Source organism: Microtus pennsylvanicus, chromosome 22, assembly GCF_037038515.1.
Source record: "Microtus pennsylvanicus isolate mMicPen1 chromosome 22, mMicPen1.hap1, whole genome shotgun sequence".
NCBI lineage: Eukaryota > Metazoa > Chordata > Mammalia > Rodentia > Cricetidae > Microtus > Microtus pennsylvanicus.
In genome coordinates, this window is record NC_134600.1 from 36,134,963 (window position 1) to 36,157,126 (window position 22,164).

At 38.9% G+C, this 22,164-nt stretch overlaps 2 protein-coding genes across 10 annotated transcripts in view; one reads left to right on the forward strand and one right to left on the reverse strand.

The window, feature by feature from the left end:
• Nucleotides 1–22,164, reverse strand: part of Srpk2 (SRSF protein kinase 2) — a 170,477-nt gene that overhangs the window by 27,376 nt on the left and 120,937 nt on the right. For all 9 annotated transcript variants that reach the window (XM_075955888.1, XM_075955884.1, XM_075955887.1 and 6 more), the window contains 4 exons: nucleotides 6,285–6,393; nucleotides 4,965–5,052; nucleotides 4,158–4,245; nucleotides 575–681 (listed from right to left, as the gene is read on the reverse strand). In XM_075955888.1, coding sequence (XP_075812003.1) covers nucleotides 575–681; nucleotides 4,158–4,245; nucleotides 4,965–5,052; nucleotides 6,285–6,393 — 392 coding nt within the window. The remainder of the gene's footprint in view (nucleotides 1–574; nucleotides 682–4,157; nucleotides 4,246–4,964; nucleotides 5,053–6,284; nucleotides 6,394–22,164) is intronic.
• On the forward strand, nucleotides 18,080–18,474 carry LOC142839738 (large ribosomal subunit protein eL42). Its single transcript, XM_075956014.1, has one exon. It carries the CDS (start codon nucleotides 18,109–18,111, stop codon nucleotides 18,427–18,429), a length of 321 nt encoding a protein of 106 aa, XP_075812129.1. The 5' UTR covers nucleotides 18,080–18,108; the 3' UTR covers nucleotides 18,430–18,474.

Genomic DNA, 22,164 nt, shown 5'->3' on the forward strand with positions numbered 1-22,164 from the left:
AACAGAGAACTCTCAAAAGAGGAATCTAAAATGGCTGAAAGACACTTAGGGAAATGTTCAACATCCTTAGTCATCAGAGAAATGCAAATCAAAACAACTCTGAGATTCCTTCTTACACCTGTAAGAATGGCCAAGATCAAAAACACTGATATTTACTGTGTGATACCTAATATTTTCATATACAGGTACACTATGTTATACTTACCACAAACAACTAATTCATCTATCAAAAAAAGCAATACAATAAATTGCTTTTTCTTAATTATATTCCCAGAAACCAAGTGAATGTTTTGTGCCAACTATAGAGAATACAATAATTTCTGATTAAATCCCCCCATCATTTATCTTTACAAAGGCTTATATGCCAAGAGATGAATGGCAGTGATCACATATTGCCTTCCTTTCTAACATGAGATGCATGTCATAATCGATTTGATAACAGCTCAACAGTTGTTGATTCATTAATTTCTTCATTAAAAACTAAAAAACTAAAATACACGTTGAAAGCAACCAAACTGGCTACTAGGGGAGGGATTGTTCTGTACAGGGGTAGGGTTGCTTTCTGAAATCTCACCTGTCGAATGATACTCTTCACACAACCAACTGGGAGACCTTGATAGTTGGATTTGATGATCCATTTGAGGAGATGGTGGCCAAGTACTTCAAAGACCATGCAGACATCTGGGATAAGGTTAAGGAGCATCTGAGGATGCACTTCCTCAAGGCAGGTGGTCACTAAAAGCGACTTCATTGTATCACTTGTAAAACATTGTTTTCCTAATAAAATACCATATTAATACTATCAGGTGATCAGTTGCTGTTTTCACTTAAATACACAAGATCTGACTTTTTCCACTACAGACAATCATATACTATATATTATTCAATGTGTATAGCAGTCTCCTTCAGGAAATAAAAAATGACACACACATGTAATCTCAATACCTGGGAGGTGAAGGCAGGAGTGTCAGAAGTTTAAGATTATCCTCAGATACACAGTGAGTTCAAGACCAGCCTAGGCAATATAAGACACCTGTCTCAATGAAAATCTATTAATTAATTAATTAATATATTTCAATGTACAGTTGGCACATTTGGAGGTCAAGATATAATTATGAGAACATCACTATCGTTCAAGGCCATACAAGCACCCGAATGAACTGAAATCAAGGTCTCAAACAGGTATCAATAACTCCAAGTTCACTGTAGCATGACCACGAGCAGTCAAGATACAGAAATGACCTACCCATTCACCACTGTGTGAACTGATAAAGAAAATATATGCATGTGCATATGCACAATGGAATATTATTTTATGCAAAAGAACAGTGGATTTTTTAGAAACAAAAGCCCACATTTATTAGAAATGTGTACTGCTTTTTGTTTCTTTTTCAGTAATAAAATGCAACCACCTTTTTAAAAGCCCACTCAAACTATACTTGGCACAGTTTTGTGAGAGCAGTGGATTAATTAATTTATTTTGGAGTGGCTGGTCTGGAACACACTAAATAAACTGACCAGGCTGGCCTGAAACTCACAGAAATCCATGTGCCTCCACCTCTCATGTGCAATCACTGCCCAGCCCCACATTATTTTTCAAAGATGTCGTCTTTTATTGACACTGGAGTTCACTGATTCAATTAGACTAAGTGGTCAGTGGTGGGTTTTTTTTTATTTCTTTTTTAACTGATATGTTTAGCTCTTTATTTTTTTATTTTTATGGGTGCTTTGCCTGCATGTGTGTCTCTGCAGCACATGTGTGCTTAGTGTCCACAGAAGCCAGAAGAGGGACTCAGAGTTACAGACAGTTATGTTCTGAATCATGGGCACTGGAAATCAAACACATGGGTCGTTTAGAAGAGCAGCCAGTTCTCTTAACTGCGAATCTATCTTTACAGCGCCAGTCAGTGGATTTTTCAAAAACAGAAGCTCTATGCTGGGTGGTAGTAGCTTACGCCTTTAATGCCAGCACTCGGGAGGCAGAGGCAGGGGCATCTCTGAGTTTGAGGCCAGCCTAGTCTACAGAGTAAGTTCCATTGCAGTCAGCGATACACAGAAAAACCCTATCTTAAAAAAAAAAATCAGCAACAAAAACAAACCCAGTAGCGCTAGGCCCAATCCCTGACCCTCTAAACCAGTGATTCTCTCTCAAAACTATGGGTCTTGACCCCTTTGAGGTTGTGTATCAAATATTTACATTACAACTCATAAAAGTAGCAAATTTATAGTTATGAGGTAGCAACAAAAAAATTTTATGGTTGGGGTCCCCACAACACGAGGAACTGTCCTAAAGGGTTGCAGCATGAGGAAGGTTAAGAAGCACTGCTCTAGAACATGAGTCAGCAAATAGATCATACACATTGAAGATGTTCACAATTGTCAAGTAGTTCTGGTTTGGTTCATAGCTAGAGGCTTACTGCTGAAGTTAGCATCACAAAATTATTGACTCAATTTTTATAATACCCATGGATTTACCATGGATAGCTATTTATATAAATAGTTTGGTGAAAAAGTTGTACATGTTTCTGTTCTGTTAAAGAACTTATACACCACAGGCTGAAAAGATGAAGTCTTACTTCCCAGTCTCATTATAAAAAAATAGGAACTAAAATCTAAAGTTAGATACAGGGCCCAACCCTAGGGTTTCCAAAATAAGTACCAAATCTCCTCAAAGCATTGACGTACCCAGATTAGGATAGGTTCTTAGCATTTTACTTGTTAGGAAAAGGAGGCGTGTGTGTGTGTGTGTGTTTCTCTTAAACTCTAAATATCCTGTATTTTCTCTAAAGAATCTCTCCTTTCTTCTTCCTCTCAGGAAAAGCTCTACAAGTTTAAAACTCAATGAGTAGCTGCCCTGCCCTAAGCAGAAAGGCTCCTATGGACTAGGGAGCACTCAGACTGTGGTGATGATCATCTGCCTACCTGCTCGCCTACTGTTTAGGAGATTATCAGCTACCAGGAGTCATCTGGGGGCAAATGCTGAGATAATGTCAGCAGGGTTTTATACTTCCCAGTATTTGTTTTGGTTTCTTTGCTGAGACAGGGTCTCATGTAACTGAGGCTGGCTTCTAGCTAGCTAGGTGGTAAAACTGACCCTGCACTCTTGAGTCTTCTGCCTCAAGAAGAGTGCAGGGATTTATGGCCATGAACCACCATGCTGGGTTTGAGATTTCTAGGAGAAATATAAAGAAAGACCTGTTACACTAGGAATTTTCTTCCTCCAAAAGATCATGATAAAGAAGGTGCAGACATTGGATGTAATCTTTTTTAAAAATATTTATTTATTTATTATGTATACAACATTCTTTGTGTATGCCTGCAGGCCAGAAGAGGGCACCAGACCCCATTACAGACGGTTGTGAGCCACCATGTGGTTGCTGGGAATTGAACTCAGGACCTTTGGAAGAGCAGGCAATGCTCTTAACCTCTGAGCCATCTCTCCAGCCCCCTGGATGTAATTCTTAGGCTTTAACTGAGATAGAGGCCTTGACATAAGGTTTCTGAAGTTTCAGAAAGTCAAATACGACAATAAATGTTGGATCTGCTCCAAAAAGATATAAAAAAAAATAACAAAAGACCTGAAAAGACAGAAGACCTTAGCCATAACATGCACTAATATTCATGAGTCATGCATGTGGTTATAAAGAAAAAGTACTAGAATATTTTATAATCTACCATTGCAAAGAAAGAACTACAATGATTTTAAAATGTCAATAGTATTATATATAGATAACCAAAATAAAGATTGATCAAATAAAAAAATTAGTATAGTGGGAACAAGACGAAAGGACAGTAATAGAAGAATGAAGACATTATATGCATTATTAGATTACATACAGTAGATACAGCTACAAAAATATGTAAAATCTCATTTTCTATAATTAATAAATACAATAGTTAACTCTATTCCAAATCAAGTCAGTATTTTTATGTTTCTAAGATGTTAATACATCCAAAAGAGTCTAAAAAATAAAATAAAGCTTTAGCCAACCAGACCAGGAGAGGCATACTTAAAAACTTTACAATAACCCTGAATACCTTATACAGAGGGGCACAGCAGCAATTAAAAATTTACAGGCACCTGAAATAACTCCATTTTTAAAAAGTAAAAACAAAAAAAAGTGTTATAATTCAGAAAGCAAAAGAGTAAAGGATACGTATCCCATTCATGCCTGAGATCTTGAAGTCATCAATGAGCTGGACCACCATGTCTTTGTTGGGGTCACTGGGGTCACTTTCTCGAACCTACACAGGTAGACAAATAAAAAACAAAGGAGTTTGAATTTCTTATTTCCATTCTTGGTTTTCCCAAATGAAATGCTGTTTATCAGCCAAAGATAGCCTAAATCTCAGCACACCTTCTGCCTCAGCTTCCTGAGTGCTGGGATTACAAATGTGTACCACATGTCCAACCACCACAGAAGTTTAAAATGGAGGTTGGGGCTGGAGAGATGGCTCAGCAGTTAAGAATGTGTACTGCTCTTCCTTCCATGTGACCTGACTTCAATAATTCCCAGCACCCACGTGTGGCAGCTGAGCAGCCAGTAACTACAGCTACAAAGAAGCCAGCATCTGATGAGTACAGACACATACTTAAATAAAGTCTAGATGGTGATGATGATAATAAATGGAGCTTTTTACTATACCAATCAACAAGGTTTTTTTTTCCCAAATAAAAGATTTATATTTGAACTTATAAAAAAATCTTCTTTAATATAGTATCACCCAGAAAAACCTTTTAAGCCAATCGGAGCAGGAGAGGTACATACTTAATAACTTTAATGACCCTATAAACTTTATACAGAGGGGGCACAGCAGGAGTTAAAAAGTTTATAGGCACCAGAAATAAGACTATTTTTAAGAAGTAAAAGCAAAAAAAAAAAATGTGTTATAATCCAGAGATCACAAGAGTAAAGCATTAGCTAGTCACCTTTTTACATCATTCATATTTGTTGATTACTTACACATTTGAGCAATTTAATTTCATCCAAGGCTGTCTCTGTATAATGCTGGGCACTTTTTACAACTTTCATTGCAACAAATCTTTTCCCTCTTTAGAAGAAGAAAAAAAAGCATTGTTATTTACATTATCAAATTAGCAAATGAAGCAACTGTTACAGTGAGGTGTAGCCAAGTTAGTAGCCAAAACACTGAGGCTTTCAATAAGCTTTCCTATAAAATATGATGGCACATGCCTTTTACTCCAGCACTTGGGAGGCAGAGGCAGGTGGATCTCTGTGAGTTCAAGGCCAGACTGGTCTACAGAGAGAATTCCAAGATAGCTGGAGATACTCAGAGAAACTCTGTCTTGAAACACACACACAAACAGAGAGAGAGAGAGAGAGAGAGGGAGGGAGGGAGGGAGGGAGGGAGGGAGGGACAAATAGATGGTATTTTGGAGGCCATCCAGATGGCTCAGCACGTAAAGGCATTTGCAGGCAAGCATGGCAAACTGAATTTGATCCCCCAGAACCTATGTAAACAACCTATGTGGAAGAAAGAAATGACTCCACAAAGCTGTCTTTATGCAATGGCAAATGGCTTCGATACAGACATCATGCACACACATATACAGTAATAAATTTTAATTCAAAATAGCCTTTTTTCAAATTTGGATGACACAAATAGAGGATCATAGGTTAAAACAATATCTTTTATGCTTTGTTGTTTCAATTCTAATTAACATAGAGTAGACAAGAAAACAGCAAACACAAACACTAAGGGGAAGTCTTTTACAATTGTTTTAATTCATGTATGTGCATGAACAGAAACTACACACAAATATATATGCTAAGAAACAGTGACATTTCCTAATATAGAATGTGGCTTTAAAATAAGGTCACAAAATATTGAATTGAAAGGTCTATACATTTTCAATTTGTATTGATTTTCTCTGATATGAACTACTAGAAAAGTAACAAGCTCACAAACAAAGCTCACCTAGTATTTTTTAAAATATAAACAAAAGGCACAAACCTTTAATCCCAGCAGTCGGGAGGCAGGGGCAGGTGAATCTCTGAGTTTGAGGTCAGCCTGATCTACTAGAGTTGGACTTCCAGGACAGCTAGGGCTGGTACACAGAGAAACCCTGTCTTGGAAAAGCAAGCAAACAAACAAAATACAAGCAAAGGAATGTAAGATCAGGTTGAAGGGGACCAGTCTAGTTGGCGGCAGGGGCCAATGCTAAATTGCTAAATTGTACCTAACTTGTTACCACAGGTCAGGATGGCTCTTGACTACACTGTCTTAAAACTCAGGAGCACAGAATAACAAAGAACACTTACTGCATGTCCCAGCACAGCCAGACGGTGGAAAAGTGCCCCCATCCTAGCTTCCTAATGACATGGTACCGACCATTGAAGAGGTCTCCAATTTTCACTGGATGATAGCCACCTGAAAGGGAAAAAAGGAAATTGCACATCTCAGGAAATCAGCAATGTTATCTCATCACATCCTTTGTTGGTTCCTAATGTCATTAAGGAAAGCAGTGAATAACAATCAGATTAAAATGCTTGAATAATAATGCTTCAAGATTATTTTATGGGGAGTGGGGTGGTGGATGGGGCAAGGTTTCTCTGTAGCATTGGCTATCCTGGAACTTGTTCTGTAGAACTCATAGAACTCAATCCTACGGCTTCCCAAATGCTGGGATTAAAGGCGTGTGCCACCAAACAGCTAAAATTACTTCTTTCTAAGTAGAAAAATATCCTATAAATTCTCATTAGGCTTTTTGTTTGATTATTTTAATGAAATATGAAAAAGACAACAAACTGCAGAACCCTTGTAGTCAAGAAGTGCAGACAGATGTACTCTTGACTTGATTTTTTTTTTTTTCGAGACAAGGTTTTTCTGTGGCTTTGGAGCCTGTCCTGGAACTAGCTCTGTAGACCAGGCTGGTCTCGAACTCACAGAGATCCACCTGCCTCTGCCTCCCGAGTGCTGGGATTAAAGGCGTGTGCCACCATCGCCCAGCTGCTGAATTAGATTTTCAACTCTACATACTTTTGTGTACATCAATAGTTTGTGTATAAAGAATTGTGTACTGTACATCTTAATTACTTCCCAACTACCCATTTTCTCAGTACCCTTCCTCCACCCTCAAACTCTGCCTGGAAACACTTTAAAATGAAGAGAGATAGTAGGTGCCCTGTGTTAAGGGACTGTCAAGGGAGGAAGGGTGCATCATTGGAACCTGATATAAATAACGACAGTAATAACACTTTGCTGTAGTCCCTCCCTCCCTTATGTTCTTGAGGCAGAGTTTCACAATGTAGCACTGCATGGCCAAGAACTCTATAGACCAGACTTGGTGTAGAAGGTTCTTCTGCTAATGGGTCAAGCAGTGTTTTAATTAATACAGTTTCTGTGTATTTTGGGTGTAAGCTAGCTGGGTGGCCAGGACAAACAAGGGGTCCTCTCCTCCAGCACAGACTGGCCTCAAACTCAGAGATCTACCTGCCTCTGCCTTCCAAGTGCTAGGATTAAAAGCAGGCACAACCATGTCTAGCTTTACCTTACATTTACAGTGAACTAGGCTAAAGAGCAGTACTATGGTGTTATTTTATGAAATATAAGAGCATCAAGAGTATATGGTTTCACTTGTGCACATTGTCTGAAGACACTGAGGGCCATCTCTAGTCCGTTTCCAAGGCTTCTCCAGTGAACAAGTCTGAAAAACAGACACAATTCCACTGGAGAACTGCCACAGGGCAGAAGTGTCTCTTCTAAGGAGATGCTGTATAGTACTGTTTAAAAGATAAGGATCTCTAAACCTGAATCTAGTTCTATGTAGCAGAAACCCACTGTGTGAGTATCCTGCTCACTTGCCCCCATGCTACAGGTTTAGTTTTGAGAAGCCAGAAGTATCACCATAAACATGAAGCTCGAGTAGCTAGCTGTGAGCCAAGTCCTTTCTTCTGATCTAGGAATCTCATTGCTTCTGCAAACATGTATATAAAACTGTAATATGTTAAGCTTTTATGCCTATAGCAGGGTAAAAGAATTAAAATTTCTTAGTTCTTATTACCTTTTTCCACCAGAAAATAAAATCTTGTTGTCATACAAAAATTGCTAGTTTTCCGTCTTGTGAAAACAGTCTTAAAACTATACTGCCTTTCTTGCTTTGATGACTAAGAAACCTAGAAACAATACTTTCCCAAATTGTACAGATTTCTATTAATCCTTAAATGACTTAGCATTATTTCAATGGTATAACTGCTTCATCTGCCTGCCTATTGTATTCTATATACTTATTTGTAAAATTTCCCAAGTATGTGATTAAGTAAGTGTTAAGATATGAATATCACTACTTTCTTCTCAGGGTAAATTCATGCAAAGTATACATCTAAGAAGCATTTCCACTTTTCTTCTTTACCCCACCCCCAATAAAGCCATCTTATGTTCTGCTATTTCACCCTTAGGTTCCCCAAGAGATGGTAAACTCTTGGGAGAACAGGCTTTCTATGGAGACACTATCCTCAGCACCTTGGGCATGGTACTTGAACCATGATACACAGAACATATAAAAACTTAAGAACAAGCAGATAGACATGGATGAGACAGAGGTTTGCTTTGTTGTGTAAAATGACAATTGGAGAGAGTGCTCTCTTCAAATATAAGCTAAACTCACCTGGTCTTTTTTTTAATATTTATTTATTATGTATACAATATTCTTTCTACGTGTATGCCTGCAGGCCAGAAGAGGGCACCAGATCTCGTTACAGGTTGTGAGCTACCATGTGGCTGCTGGGAATTGAACTCAAGACCTTTGGAAGAGCAGGCAATGCTCTTAACCGCTGAGTCATCTCTCCAGCCCCCAACTCAGCTGGTTTTAGTGGCATGTGCCTTTAATCTCAGTACTTGGATGGCAGAGACAGGTAGAAATTTCCTGTTCTACACAGTGAGTACTCCAGGCAAGCCAGGACTACAGCGAGACTGTCTGAAAACAACACACACACACACACACACACACACACACACACCCCACAAGAGAGGGGCCTTACAAAAGACTGGGTGGCATGAAGAAATCATGGAGACATGTTTAACTGAAGTAAGTAGTTCTGTTTGACGTTAAGAAAAAAAGGTACACTGGGGTTCAGCTAAGGAGATTCTTCCCAATTATAAAAGAGTTTAGACTTTGTTTTTTAGGGGGAGAAATTAGCACAGCAAATTCTTAGAAGAATTTCCCACACTATTTTTCTTAAAACCTATGGACAAGGAGAAAGTCAATAATTCCAATGTGCCTCAAGTAGTATCATCCAATAATAATGCTAAAAAAGAAACCCACAGGATATACTTTACCAGTCTGCAAAATTTAAAAAACATGGACTTAAGAAAAACAGAAAATATAGTGAGCGTGACATTACAAGACCCAAGAAAAGCGATCATGGTATTCACAAACATTTAAGAAATTAAGGGACTCCGCTGGCTCTGTCCTTATAAATTAGGGTTAGACAGGAGACGATGCTAAATAAACAATTTGTTTTATATGTCATTGTAACAGTTTTGTGGATGCAATAAAAATTTTCTAAAACATACTCACATTGACGTTTATTTTCCTTTTCTTTCTTTCTCTCCTCTACCTCTCTCCTCTTCCCCTCCCCCCTCAAAATATCCCCCTACCTTTACCTCTCAAAGGCTGGGATCACAGGCATGTACCACAAAGTCAGGCTGCTTTAGACACATTTTTAAGGAACTCAGGTGGGGCTGTTAAGAATTCTAAAAATGCACATTAGGTAACATCAGCTCATAAATGGCTAATGGGTAGGTTTTTAAAATCCCTTGTCTATAGGTTTACTTGAGTCTCATTGAAACAAAATTAATTTATCCTAAACCAGTCTCTCTACACTTTCCCAAGTAGATACCACAAACTAAAACATCACCTCGTATGATGGATGTATAGCCAAACTGTAGCCCAGCCTAAGAGTGCATCCACGCAACAGAAAAACTGGGTCTCAGGAAACAGGAGGCTGAAGGCTGCCAAACATGGCCATGTAAGGTAAATGCCAACTGCAGGCAATCAGGCTATTTCTATTTGCCGCTTCCTTTTCTTCCTGATATAAATATGACAGAGTGGGGCATTCTGTTCCATGTTTGGTCTGGAATGTTGCCCAGTTCTAAAATCTCTTTCTAGTTCAAATAATCTATGTAAATTCAACAGTTCTCAGGTTTCTGTTCTTTTTTTAACATAGGAATTTGTTACAAGCTTCTTATATGTGCCCACATGCAATTCAATATATGATTTTGATGAATGTTTAAGTATGTTAATTCCCTCCAAGTCTCGGATTAAACAATTATTTCTTAAATACGAGATATAACCATTTCTCTCTCAGTATTCCTTTGACAGAATAATCTATAGCACTGTTCTATGAAAAACACTGTTATGTCATTTGTCCTTAGCCTGAAAAAACATTATCTACAGGAAAAAAATAGATGGGGAGTGTGTGAGTGAGTGCGTTTTCATATTTTATCTAATATATGATCACGCCACCTTTATATCAAATTTTTATCACTACACCTGGTTCAACATTTGTTAGTCCTTGCAACTTTCATATTTTAATATCTTTATGGATTTTTAAATTTATAATTTCTTTACTATTTATATTAGTGTTTTATCTGCATGGGTGCATGCTACGAACATTCCTGGTATTCCCAGAGGACAGAAGAGGGCATCAGACTCCCTGGAAATTCTAGGAACTGAACGCAGGACTCTACAAGATCAGTCAGTGCTCTTAAGCACTGACCTATCACTTCAGCCCTGTCTTTTCTGTTCTTTACCTCCTCTTACTTGTAATGTGGGAAACAGTAGAATAGCAGCATTATAAGAGATCATTAATTTTATATAATTAAACAACCTCACATAATTAAGCAATTAATCACCAACTGATTAATTAAGAACATACACTTATAAATATCAGCTTGGGACACGGGTGAGCTCCAAGACTTAGGGCTAACTTCTTAGTTCTTAATTACGCTCTAGATAAATAGAAGTAGAATATATCAAATTATGAACAGGAGAAACATAACCAACTTCAGAATAAAAAAGTCTTAGTTGGATGAAAATCCAGTTCATAAATACTGAGAAATACTGAGGATTTTAACAAATCAAAAACATTCATTTAATAACCAAAACTTTTAAAATTAAAGCATCTTCCTGGCTTTTCAAACTAAGCATATTTTTCTTTATTTTAAAATTAAAAATTTCCCCATATGTATAGAATATAAAACTGACTTCTGAAACTTGTCCTGGTTTACCTTCTAGTGCTGTGAAAAATACCATGATCAAAAATAACTTGGAAAGTAAGAAGTTTATGTGGCTTATGCGTCTTGGGTCACAGTCTACCCAGGGAAGCCAAGGCAGGAACTCAAGGCGAAACCCTGGAAAACAGGAACTGGGGCAGAGATCAGGGGAGAACCCTGCTGGTCTGCTCTCAGCATCCTTCCAAGCTCCCAAAGAGCAGCTCATTAAGCTCTAAGCACTCAACAGCTTTTCCAGCCCAAAGTTAAAGTTTTTCCACAATTCCTCCTAAAACAACATGGCTGGGGTTGTCAAAGCTCCTGGCATAAATTCCTGTCTAGTTTCCTTTCTATAGCTTCTCATGGCTGGTCCAAACCACCTTCTTACAGAACCAGGACCAGCAGTCCAGGGATGGCATCACCCACCATGGGTCAGGCTGCTGACTTAACTGAGAAAATGCCTTACAGCTGGATCTCAGGAATGCATTTCCTCAACTGAGACTCCTTCCTCTCTGATGACTAGCTGGTGTCAAGCTGACGCACAAAACCACCCGACACCCAGACTATACAGTTGAATGCACTCAAACTTTCACTCAGAATCATACTAATGCTATCTGTACTTTGAATCTGGTGTACAGAAAGGTGAGCACAAAGCTTGGCTCTTCTCCTGCTGTCCTGACTTCACTTGCATTTTACTTGTGCTTTCTCTAAGTCCATAAAATTTCTCAAAGACTCATCATTAACAGCCTCGCTAAAAGGCAATTTTAATGCATTTACCAGCCTTTACAAGTCTATTCTATCTATCAAGTCTTTCACAAGAATAGCCCATGAGACTCTTTACATCCTAACTACAGAGAAATGGGTGCCTGAAGATTGCACTCAGGATAAATAATTGGCAAGAAGAACTCACAAAAAGCTATCATAATACAATTTATTACAGCAAAAGGATTAAAATAAGCCTGGGAAATCAGGGAGAGCTCTGACACTAAACCTGACACATGCTCTGACCTAGTGAAGTCAAGAGTTACCACAGAACGTTTCCTACCAGGACTGCTCACGGAAGCCTCACATTCTGATTCTGCTCCTAGGGCTCTGGCATGCAGACATGGCTGACTGCCTCAAGCTAAACCAAATCTTCAGTTCCTCCTGTTGTAGAATATTATTTTATGGTGTGTTACTTTTCTTTATGCTCTGGAACATTTTTTTTTTAATGATGCAAAGATGTGTTTAAATAAAATTCAAGTGCGAACAGGAGGCAAAGTAGGCAAGTAGCTGACCAGAAGATTAAGGGAGGAGTCAGATGGAGAGAGGTTTTTAAGGAGGGATGAAGAGAGGGATGAGGGGAGCCGCATGAGAACTTCCTGGGAGATGCAAGGAGGTGAGCTGCTTGATTCCGCCTCAACTTTTGAATCTTGAGTTCTTTAGAGGGAAAGAGATTTAGATAAGTTCCCTATGTAGGCAGAATTTCCCCAGGCTGCAACTCTTGCAGCCAAACTCCTGTTGACAGCTACAGAGTTGCAGCTGCTTATGAGGACAGCCTTAGTTTAAAAGGCAGCAACAGCTAAAAATGAGGACAACATCCTCCAGAGGTCACGTTCATATTCTTTAGGTAAAATATTTGGTTGATCTAAGGTATTTTTCAAAAACGACATTGAAATTTTGTGAAAGGTTTCATTTTACAAAATACAATAATGAACCACAGACCTCTCTCTGGGCAAGGTTAAAGTTTTTACTGTACTATTTGTTTATATTTCTTTCTGGTTTCTAGGTTCTTAATTCTAGCTGCTTTCTCAACAAGTCCTACCAAATATTACCTTTACCAAACATACGCCAAGATAACTGTGAATTCACGGTTTCTGCTAACCGTTCACAAACTATTTTTCTTTTATAAAAGGGTATTTAACACTAAGGATAAGGAAACAGAGAGGGAAATCAGAGAAGCATCACCTTTCACGATAGCCACAAATAGCATAAAATATCTTGGGGTAACTCTGACCAAGGAAGTGAAAGATCTATTTGACAAGAACTTTAAGTCTTTGAAGAAAGAAATTCAAGAGGACACCAGAAAATGGAAGGATCTCCCCTGCTCTTGGATTGGGAGGATCAACATAGTAAAAATGGCATTTCTACCAAAAGCAATCTATAGATTCAATGCAATCCCCATCAAAATCCCATCAAAATTCTTCACACATCTGGAGAAGACAATAATCAACTTTATATGGAAAAACAAAAAACCCAGGATAGCCAAAACAATCTTATACAATAAAGGATTGTCTGGAGGAATTACCATCCCTGACTTCAAACTCTACTACAGAGCTACAGTATTGAAAACAGCTTGGTATTGGCATAAAAACAGAGAAGTCTACCAATGGAATCGAATAGAAGACCCTGACATTAACCCACAAACCTATGAACACCTGATTTTCAATAAAGGAGCTAAAAGTATACAATGGAAAAAAGAGAGCATCTTCAACAAATTGTGCTGGCAAAACTGGATGTCAACCTGTAGAAGAATGAAAATAGATCCCTATCTATCACCATGCACAAAATTCAAGTCCAAATGGATTAAATACCTCAATATCAGTCCGAACACACTGAACCTGATAGAAGAGAAAGTGGGAAGTACTCTACAACACATGGGCACAGGAGACCACTTCCTACGTATAATCCCAGCAGCACAGACATTAAGGGCCTCATTGAATAAATGGCACCTCCTGAGACTGAGAAGCTTCTGTAAAGCAAAGGACACTGTCGCTAAGACACAAAGGCAACCCACTGACTGGGAGAAGATCTTCACCAACCCCGCAACTGACAAAGGTCTGATCTCCAAAATATATAAAGAACTCAAGAAACTAGACCATAAAAGGCTAATCAACCCAATTATAAAATGGGGCACTGAGCTGAACAGAGAATTCTCAACAGAAGAAGTTCAAATGGCCAAAAGACACTTAAGGTCATGTTCAACTTCCTTAGCGATCAGGGAAATGCAAATTAAGACAACTTTAAGATACCATCTTATACCTGTCAGAATGGCTAAAATCAAAAACACCAATGATAGCCTTTGCTGGAGAGGTTGTGGAAAAAAAGGGGTACACTCATCCATTGCTGGTGGGAATGCAAACTTGTGCAACCACTCTGGAAAGCAGTGTGGCGGTTTCTCAGGAAATTCGGGATCAACTTACCCCTGGACCCAGCAATACCACTCTTGGGAATATAACCAAGAGAGGCTTTATCATACAACAAAAGTATATGTTCTACTATGTTCATAGCAGCATTGTTTGTAATAGCCAGAACCTGGAAACAACCTAGATGCCCTTCAATGGAAGAATGGATGAAGAAAGTATGTAATGTATACATATTAGAGTACTACTCAGCAGTAAAAAGCAAGGACTTCTTGAATTTTGCATGCAAATGGATGGAAATAGAAAACACTATCCTGAGTGAGGTAAGCCAGACCCAAAAAGAGGAACATGGGATGTACTCACTCATATTTGGTTTCTAGCCATAAACAAAGGACACTGAGCCTATAATTAGTGATCCTAGAGAAGCTAAATAAGGAGAACCCAAAGAAAAACATATAGGCATCCTCCTGAATATTAACCTTCATCAGGCAATGAAAGGAGACAGAGACAAAGACCCACATTGGAGCACCGGACAGAAATCTCAAGGTCCAAATCAGGAGCAGAAGGAGAGAGAGCATGAGCAAGGAACTCAGGACCGCAAGGGGTGCACCCACACTCAGACAATGGGGATGTTCTATCGGGAACTCACCAAGGCCAGCTGCCCTGGATCTGAAAAAGCCTGGGATAAAACCGGACTTGCTGAACATAGGGGACAATGAGGACTACTGAGAACTCAAGAACAATGGCAATGGGTTTTTGATCCTACTGCACGTACTGGCTTTGTGGGAGCCTAGGCAGTTTGGATGCTCACCTTACTAGACCTGGATGGAGGTAGGTGGTCCTTGGACTTCCCACAGGGCAGGGAACCCTGATTGCTCTTTGGGCTGACGAGGGAGGGGGACTTGATTGGGGGAGGGAAATAGGAGGCGGTGGCGGGGAAGAGACAGAAATCTTTAATAAATAAATTTTTTAAAAAAAGAGTATTTAACTGACAAGTCATATTAGTTTCTTAATATATACACAAAATAACATTTTGATGTATATAACGTTTTATTTCCAACTATCGTAGCTTACAAAACACAAAATTTAAAGGAAGAAATGGCCCAGAAAAGCAACAGAATAATGCTATTATGGCTTGACAAAGAAGGCACCTCTGCTCACCTGCAGAGCTGAGCGAGACAGACATTTGTCTCTGAACTTCTGTCGAGCAAACAAAAGATAAAACAGAGAAGAAATAACAAGCAGTTCGTAATTTAGGGTCCATTAAGAAGCAAAATGTCCACAAAGCACCACTCTTCCAGATACTGTGATACCAGGCTTGAGAGGCTTCTTCATGGTTGTCTTCAAAAATTCAGGAGTTTGCCAACCTCCAACAAGGTCTTTGTTTCATCCACACTTCTCCACACTGGAGAATACACAACACCATTTTAAAGGAAAATAAAACCAGATAACCCAAAGGACACGAACTGTACTAAATACAGAACAGTGACAACATCCCAGGCCTCTAACCAGTAGATGCCAATGAAGCAGCCTCTACTATAGACAACAAGGAAGAAGGAAGGAAGGAAGGAAGGAAGGAAGGAAGGAAGGAAGGAAGGAAGGAAGGAAGGAAGGAAGGAAGGAAGGAAGGAAGGCAGGCAAAAGGAAGAAAAGAAAAAGAGAAAACAGAAACAAAAAAAAAAATCACAAACAAGAAACCCCTCCCCTCCCTAATGAAGTCCCTGACACAGGACAGACTTAGATAATTTTCACATTATCTAAGTGCTACTTTTTCTTAATGGTAAAGAAGAAGCTTATGCTGTAATAAAGTAAATTGTGTACTCTGGGGGAAAAAAACGAATGAAATATAAAGCCAGTAAAACCGCATTAAAATTTAGAACATCAAAATCCAGCCAGTTTATACTTCCCAAAGATGGAAAGCAGACATGCATGTGCAAAGTTAGAATGTTCAGAAAGGAAGTTCACAAACTATTACTTATAGCAGGCTTTCAAAGACACTGTTTCAATTTCCAGATATATAATCTGTGTGCCACTAAAACACTGCTAAGAACATCAGGGGACAATTTTAAGACTTAACAAGGAAATAAGAAACCTAGACTCTAGAGTTTACAAGTCCTTTGGGTCTGTCACCCTCACACAGAGCATCTACATACCGCCTTTTTGATTTGTTGGAATTTTTTGGTTTGGTTTGGTTTGGTTTGCTCTGACTGTCCTGGAACTCACTCTGTAGACCAGGCTTCCCTTGAACTCAGAGATCAATCTGCCTTTTCCTCCCAAGTACCGGAATTAAAGGTATGAGTCACCTCCTCTTGGCTTTTTCACAATGTCAATTTCAAGAGAACTCCTTTGTCAAAACAGAAAAGTATTTAGCGCACTTAGGTAGTTCAAATGCTATCAGATCAACAAAATCTTTAACCACAAGAACATTTCATACTAGTAAAAAGGAGATCAGAAGTCATGACAGTGCTCTGCTGGAGGGGACTGTTGTGAGTAAAGGGGAGGTCCTAATAGTTAATTAGGGTCTCATGAAGACGTGTCCAAGGAAACAACATGTTTTCATACCAAGTCAGACCACAACTGTGTTGAAACAGTTTCTCAAGAAATGGTATAGTGATGAAACACTACAAAGCTGCCAGCTCCTCAAAGAATGACTTAAGAACTGCAAGAGGAGAACCTAGGCAGAGTCAGAGCAGAGATCGTGAGACAGAAGAAGAAAAAATCATGTTCTTATTGTTGCTATTCAATAGGGCTTTATAGCAGGTATGTATGGAAGGTTCCAGAAAGGAACATCAGAACATTCAAAGTAACACTTACTCTTAGATCAACAGTTCTCAACCTGTGGGTGGATACCCCCTTGGCGGTTGCATATCTGATATCCTACATATCAGATATTTACATCGCTATTTATAGCAATAACAAAATTAAAGTTATGAATTAGCAAGGAAATAATTTTATTTATGGTTGGGGGTCACCATACCATGAGGAACTGTATTTAAAGTGTTGCCTTAGGTAGTGACTCACAAAAAGTGTAGAGTGGAATAAAAGGCCAACGCTTAGTTGCAGTTTTAGAATTTTTGAAGTATGGTACATGAACTGGAGAGATGGCTCAGCGGGTAAGTGCTCTCGCAATGGTAACATGAGGTTCTGAGTGCAGATCCCAGCAACCACATAAGGGCAAGGTGTAGTTTCATGCACCTATTAACTACAGGGGAGAACAGAAGAAAAGGTAGCTGGCCAGTCAGTCCAGTCAAAAACAGTTGAGTGCCACCAGGTTCAGTAAGTGACGGGTCTCAAAGGAACAAGGCAGAGTGACAGAGCTAGACATTCAACATCTTCCTCTGATCTCCACGAATGCACATAAAGGCACACACAGATGAACAACCTGTACACATATATAAATACACACATGCACACACAAACACACACACACAGAGTTTACTACACACTTCAGGTAAACGAACCACAGCCTTCAATGTACACTAAAATTACTTGATTAAGGACCTGCAAGATGCCCAACGGTCTCCAACTCAGGAGACTCTAGAGACTCTTAAGAACTCTCAGTGACACGAGCTTTGCTGCAGGTCTCATGAGGCAAGTACATATTACAGAAGACCTACTAGAAAGTGTTTGTTCACAGGTTGTATCATGTCCAACTCGTGCTTTGGTTTGGAAGTAGAAACTGAATAAACCAATTGAAATGTTTTCATTTAAAAGAATTGCCGCTTTCTGTGCCGATATCGCACCCGCCAACATGGTGAACGTTCCTAAGACCCGCCGTACATTCTGCAAGAAATGTGGAAAACACCAACCCCACAAAGTGACCCAGTACAAGAAGGGCAAAGATTCTTTGTATGCCCAGGGAAAGCGGCGTTATGACAGGAAACAGAGTGGCTATGGTGGGCAGACTAAGCCTATTTTCCGCAAAAAGGCAAAAACTACAAAGAAGATTGTGCTGAGACTGGAATGTGTGGAGCCCAACTGCAGATCTAAGAGGATGCTGGCTATTAAGAGATGCAAGCATTTTGAACTGGGTGGTGATAAGAAGAGAAAGGGCCAAGTGATCCAGTTCTAAGCTGATCTTGTTATGAAGACAATAAAATCATGAGATTTCACTCAAAAAAAAAAAAAAAGAATTGCCATGGTCATGGTGTTTCTTCACAGCAATAAAATTCTAACTTTAGAAAGTTAATCCCCAGATAGGAAATGTCAGAGGGAGGGAGAGCAGCAGCAGTGGCAGCTGCCCCAGCCGGAAGCATCAGAGAAGGAGCATGGGCAGTGGCGGCCATAGTGGCCTGAAAGCATGGTGGGAGTGGCTCTCATTAAGAAGTCTCTCTGGGAAAGAGCACCTGTGTCCAGTGTCATCATCTGTATAAGATATCCCACCTCATCAGTGACCACCAGAGCACATAGAGGAACCCCCTACACTTGAAGGAGCAACCACTGAGCCTTGGGCAGGCCTGCACCTGGAGGAGCTATCACCTGAGGCTCTGCCCTGCCTGCCACAGACACCCACTGCATCAACTGGAGGAAGAGGGACACCCTGAGGCACAGGTGTGCTTCACCTGTATCTCCACCTGTATCGATTGGAGAAAGAGATGGGTAGACAACAGTGCAAGAAGACACTCAACAACGTGAGGAGCAATACAGCACCACCAGAAACTAGCGGTTCTATAACAGCAAGACCTGAGCATGACAACACAGATGAAGCACAAGACAACAACCTTATGAATAACTTGAAGAAGATGATTGAGGGTCTTAAAGAGAGAGTGAAAAACCCCCTTAGACAAATGGAGAAGAAGACAAACAAAATAACAAAATATTGGAAGAAATCAATACAACCCTCAAAAAAAAAAAACCCAAGAAAGAGCAATCAAACAGGTGAAGAAAACAGTTCAAGACTTAAATATATTTTAGAAACAATAAAAAATACCAAATACTCCAATTTAAAAATGGGGTAGAAAGCTAAACAGAGAATTCTCAACAGAAGAATCTCAAATGGCCAAAAGACATTTAAGGAATCTAAATAATCAGGGAAACACAAACCAAAACAACCCTGAGATACCATCTTGCACCTGTTAGAATAGCTAAGACCAAAAACATTGAGAACAGTTTATGTTGGAGAGGATGTGCACTAAGGGGAGGGAGAACTTTGGTTGGAATATAAGAAATTAAATAAATTAATTAACTAAACAAACAAAAATGAGAGAAAAAAATTAGTTTCAGGAGAATCCAGTGCAGATTTAAGAGATTCTGAAAATACACAAAATATACCTTACGAAGTCCCACACTAATAGTTGAAAACATTAACATTTACTAGGCAATTTTTAATAATTTTCCTTCTGAGATGTACGAACTAGAGTATGTAAATAGAGCATTCAGAAATTGTCTTCATTAAGAACTTATGATGCCTTCTTAATGTTAAACCCTGGAGTGTGGGAAAGTGCAGTATTGTAGATGCTGTGGGTAAATATCAAGCCACATATTTTACAGTTGTAAAATATTCTATAGGTTAGGATAAAATTGAAAAGCATCTTTTAAATAATCCTGATCATATGTATGAGAAAAATAAAATCTGTCTTTTGTTCCAACAAAAGTCAATCTTCCCACGTATGCATGGACAGAAAATTGACTTGGTAATGTTTGGCTTTTGCTTTGTTTTGCTCAATAAATGTATCACTCTGTTAAAACAAACACAAGAAACTGAATAAAGCGCACAGCCTATCACTATGGTTCCTACAGAAAATTGCCCAGACAACCAGTGCTGACAGCTGTTTACAGACTAAGGAATTCCTCCTCCATAAGACAGACAGGTACAATCTAATGGAACCAGTTATCGATGGGGACCATCAGAAAAACATAGCAGGAGATAGAGACAGGCACAAGGAAGTGAAATTTATATTCTTTAATAATCGGCGTGACAGGTGGCAAACCATATACCTCACATGCTTATCTCATTTTAATTCCTGTAAAATATTAAACAGTATACTACATATTACATAGGGGACAATATTATATTATATTATATATGAAAAATCAAAGACTAGAGGTAAAAATACTTGTCAAAGGACACAGGTCTTTCAGATACCAGCCCATAATCCCCTGGACAGCTAAAATTGAGCATGCTGGCCAGAGAGAAAGGGCAAGAAAAGTCCCACTCTAAAGAGAATGCCAAGGCAAACAGACAGAAGCAATGGATATGTTTTAGCAACAGCAGAAATGTAACTAGTGGCCTTTATGTGAAAATGTATAGTTCATGATTTTTAAGTATACCTGAAAACTTGAGGCAATAAAAAGATTAATCAGATAGTTGGCCATGAACGACTAAGAAGAGCAGACCCCAAAGGCATGAGGATACTGTGGAGTGATGGGGTTCCAGGGTAAGAGTGTCTCTGCTGCCTGATGTCTTATTTTATTCGGGGAGAAGTGAATAGAGACAATATAAACAAGAGGAGCAGATGGAGCTTGGTGAAATAGAATTCTGCCCTGAGAAGGAAGCCCTTTCTTAACAGGCCAGTCTAAAAGCTACTGGTCAGGATCAGGCAACAAGTACATGACAGGTTAAGAAAAAAGGAAAAGACAGTAGATAAAGTGGTGTCGTCTACCACACACTGAGAAAATAGCTAAGTAAACAATGAAAGTTTTGTCAATTACAGAAATCACTTTGGAGGTTTTCTGAAAAACATTAGCTAAAAAAAAAAAAATAAAGTGAAGATCACAAAATCCAAGCAAATACCAAATACCTTCCAAATAGATTAAATAAACAGGTAAGCAAAATGTATAATATGATTCTATCATCAAATCATTCTATATATTGAGAGATATCAGGCAACTAGCAAATTCAAAATGAAGTGTAATAGTTGGTTGAATAGGGCTAAAATTAGTGTTAACTTCCTGATCCGATGGCTACACTATAGTTTATAGGAGAATGTACTTGATTACAAGCAAAAATTTTAAATATTGGGCTGGAGAGATGGCTCAGTGGTTAAGAGCATTGCCTGCTCTTCCAAAGGTCCTGAGTTCAATTCCCAGCAACCACATGGTGGCTCACAACCATCTGTAAAGAGGTCTGGCGCCCTCTTCTGGCCTTCAGGCATACAGACAGAATATTGTATACATAATAAATAAATAAATATTTAAAAAAAGTTAAATAAACCTTAAAAAAATTTTAAATATTCACAAGTATTCAGAGGAGGCAACGAACATTAGTTCACCCAGTTTTAGTGTGAATTGTTCATTTTTTCTATCCATGAAGAAGAAGAACAGAAAGCTATAGTTTCTCCATCAGACATCCTCAATCCATTCTTAGGATTTTGTTATGGTTTAATCTTCAATGTATCTCAAAGGCCAGGTGTTAAAGGCTTGGTCACCAGACCATGCTGCCACTGGGAAACAGAAGAACCTTTAGAAGGAAGGAAGGTGGGTCACTGTGAGGCATATCCTTGAACTGATTATTAGGAACCTAACATCTTCCTTTCTCTCCTTCCTGGCCACTTTCTCGACATACCCTGACACAATACAGGGGCAACTCACCATGGACTGAAACCTAACATCATGAATTAAAATAAACCGTTTCTTCCTTTTCATTATCTCAAGTATTGTGCCACAGGAACAGAAATCTCACTAGTGTAGACAGATTCCCTGAATGCATTTCCATCAGTGATTTTAGACAAACCGTTGGAGTCCTAACAAAAAACTTCAGAAACATCTATTTGATACATGCAATGTTGAAGGCACAAGCTACTTACCAAGTTTAAGGATGAACAAAAGTGACCGCAAAAGAATATAGCACAGATTCTAGTTGCTCTTA

Coding starts and splice junctions, on each gene's coding strand:
- LOC142839738 (XM_075956014.1), top strand. CDS start 18,109: ATGGTGAACGTTCCTAAGACCCGCCGTACATTCTGCAAGAAATGTGGA.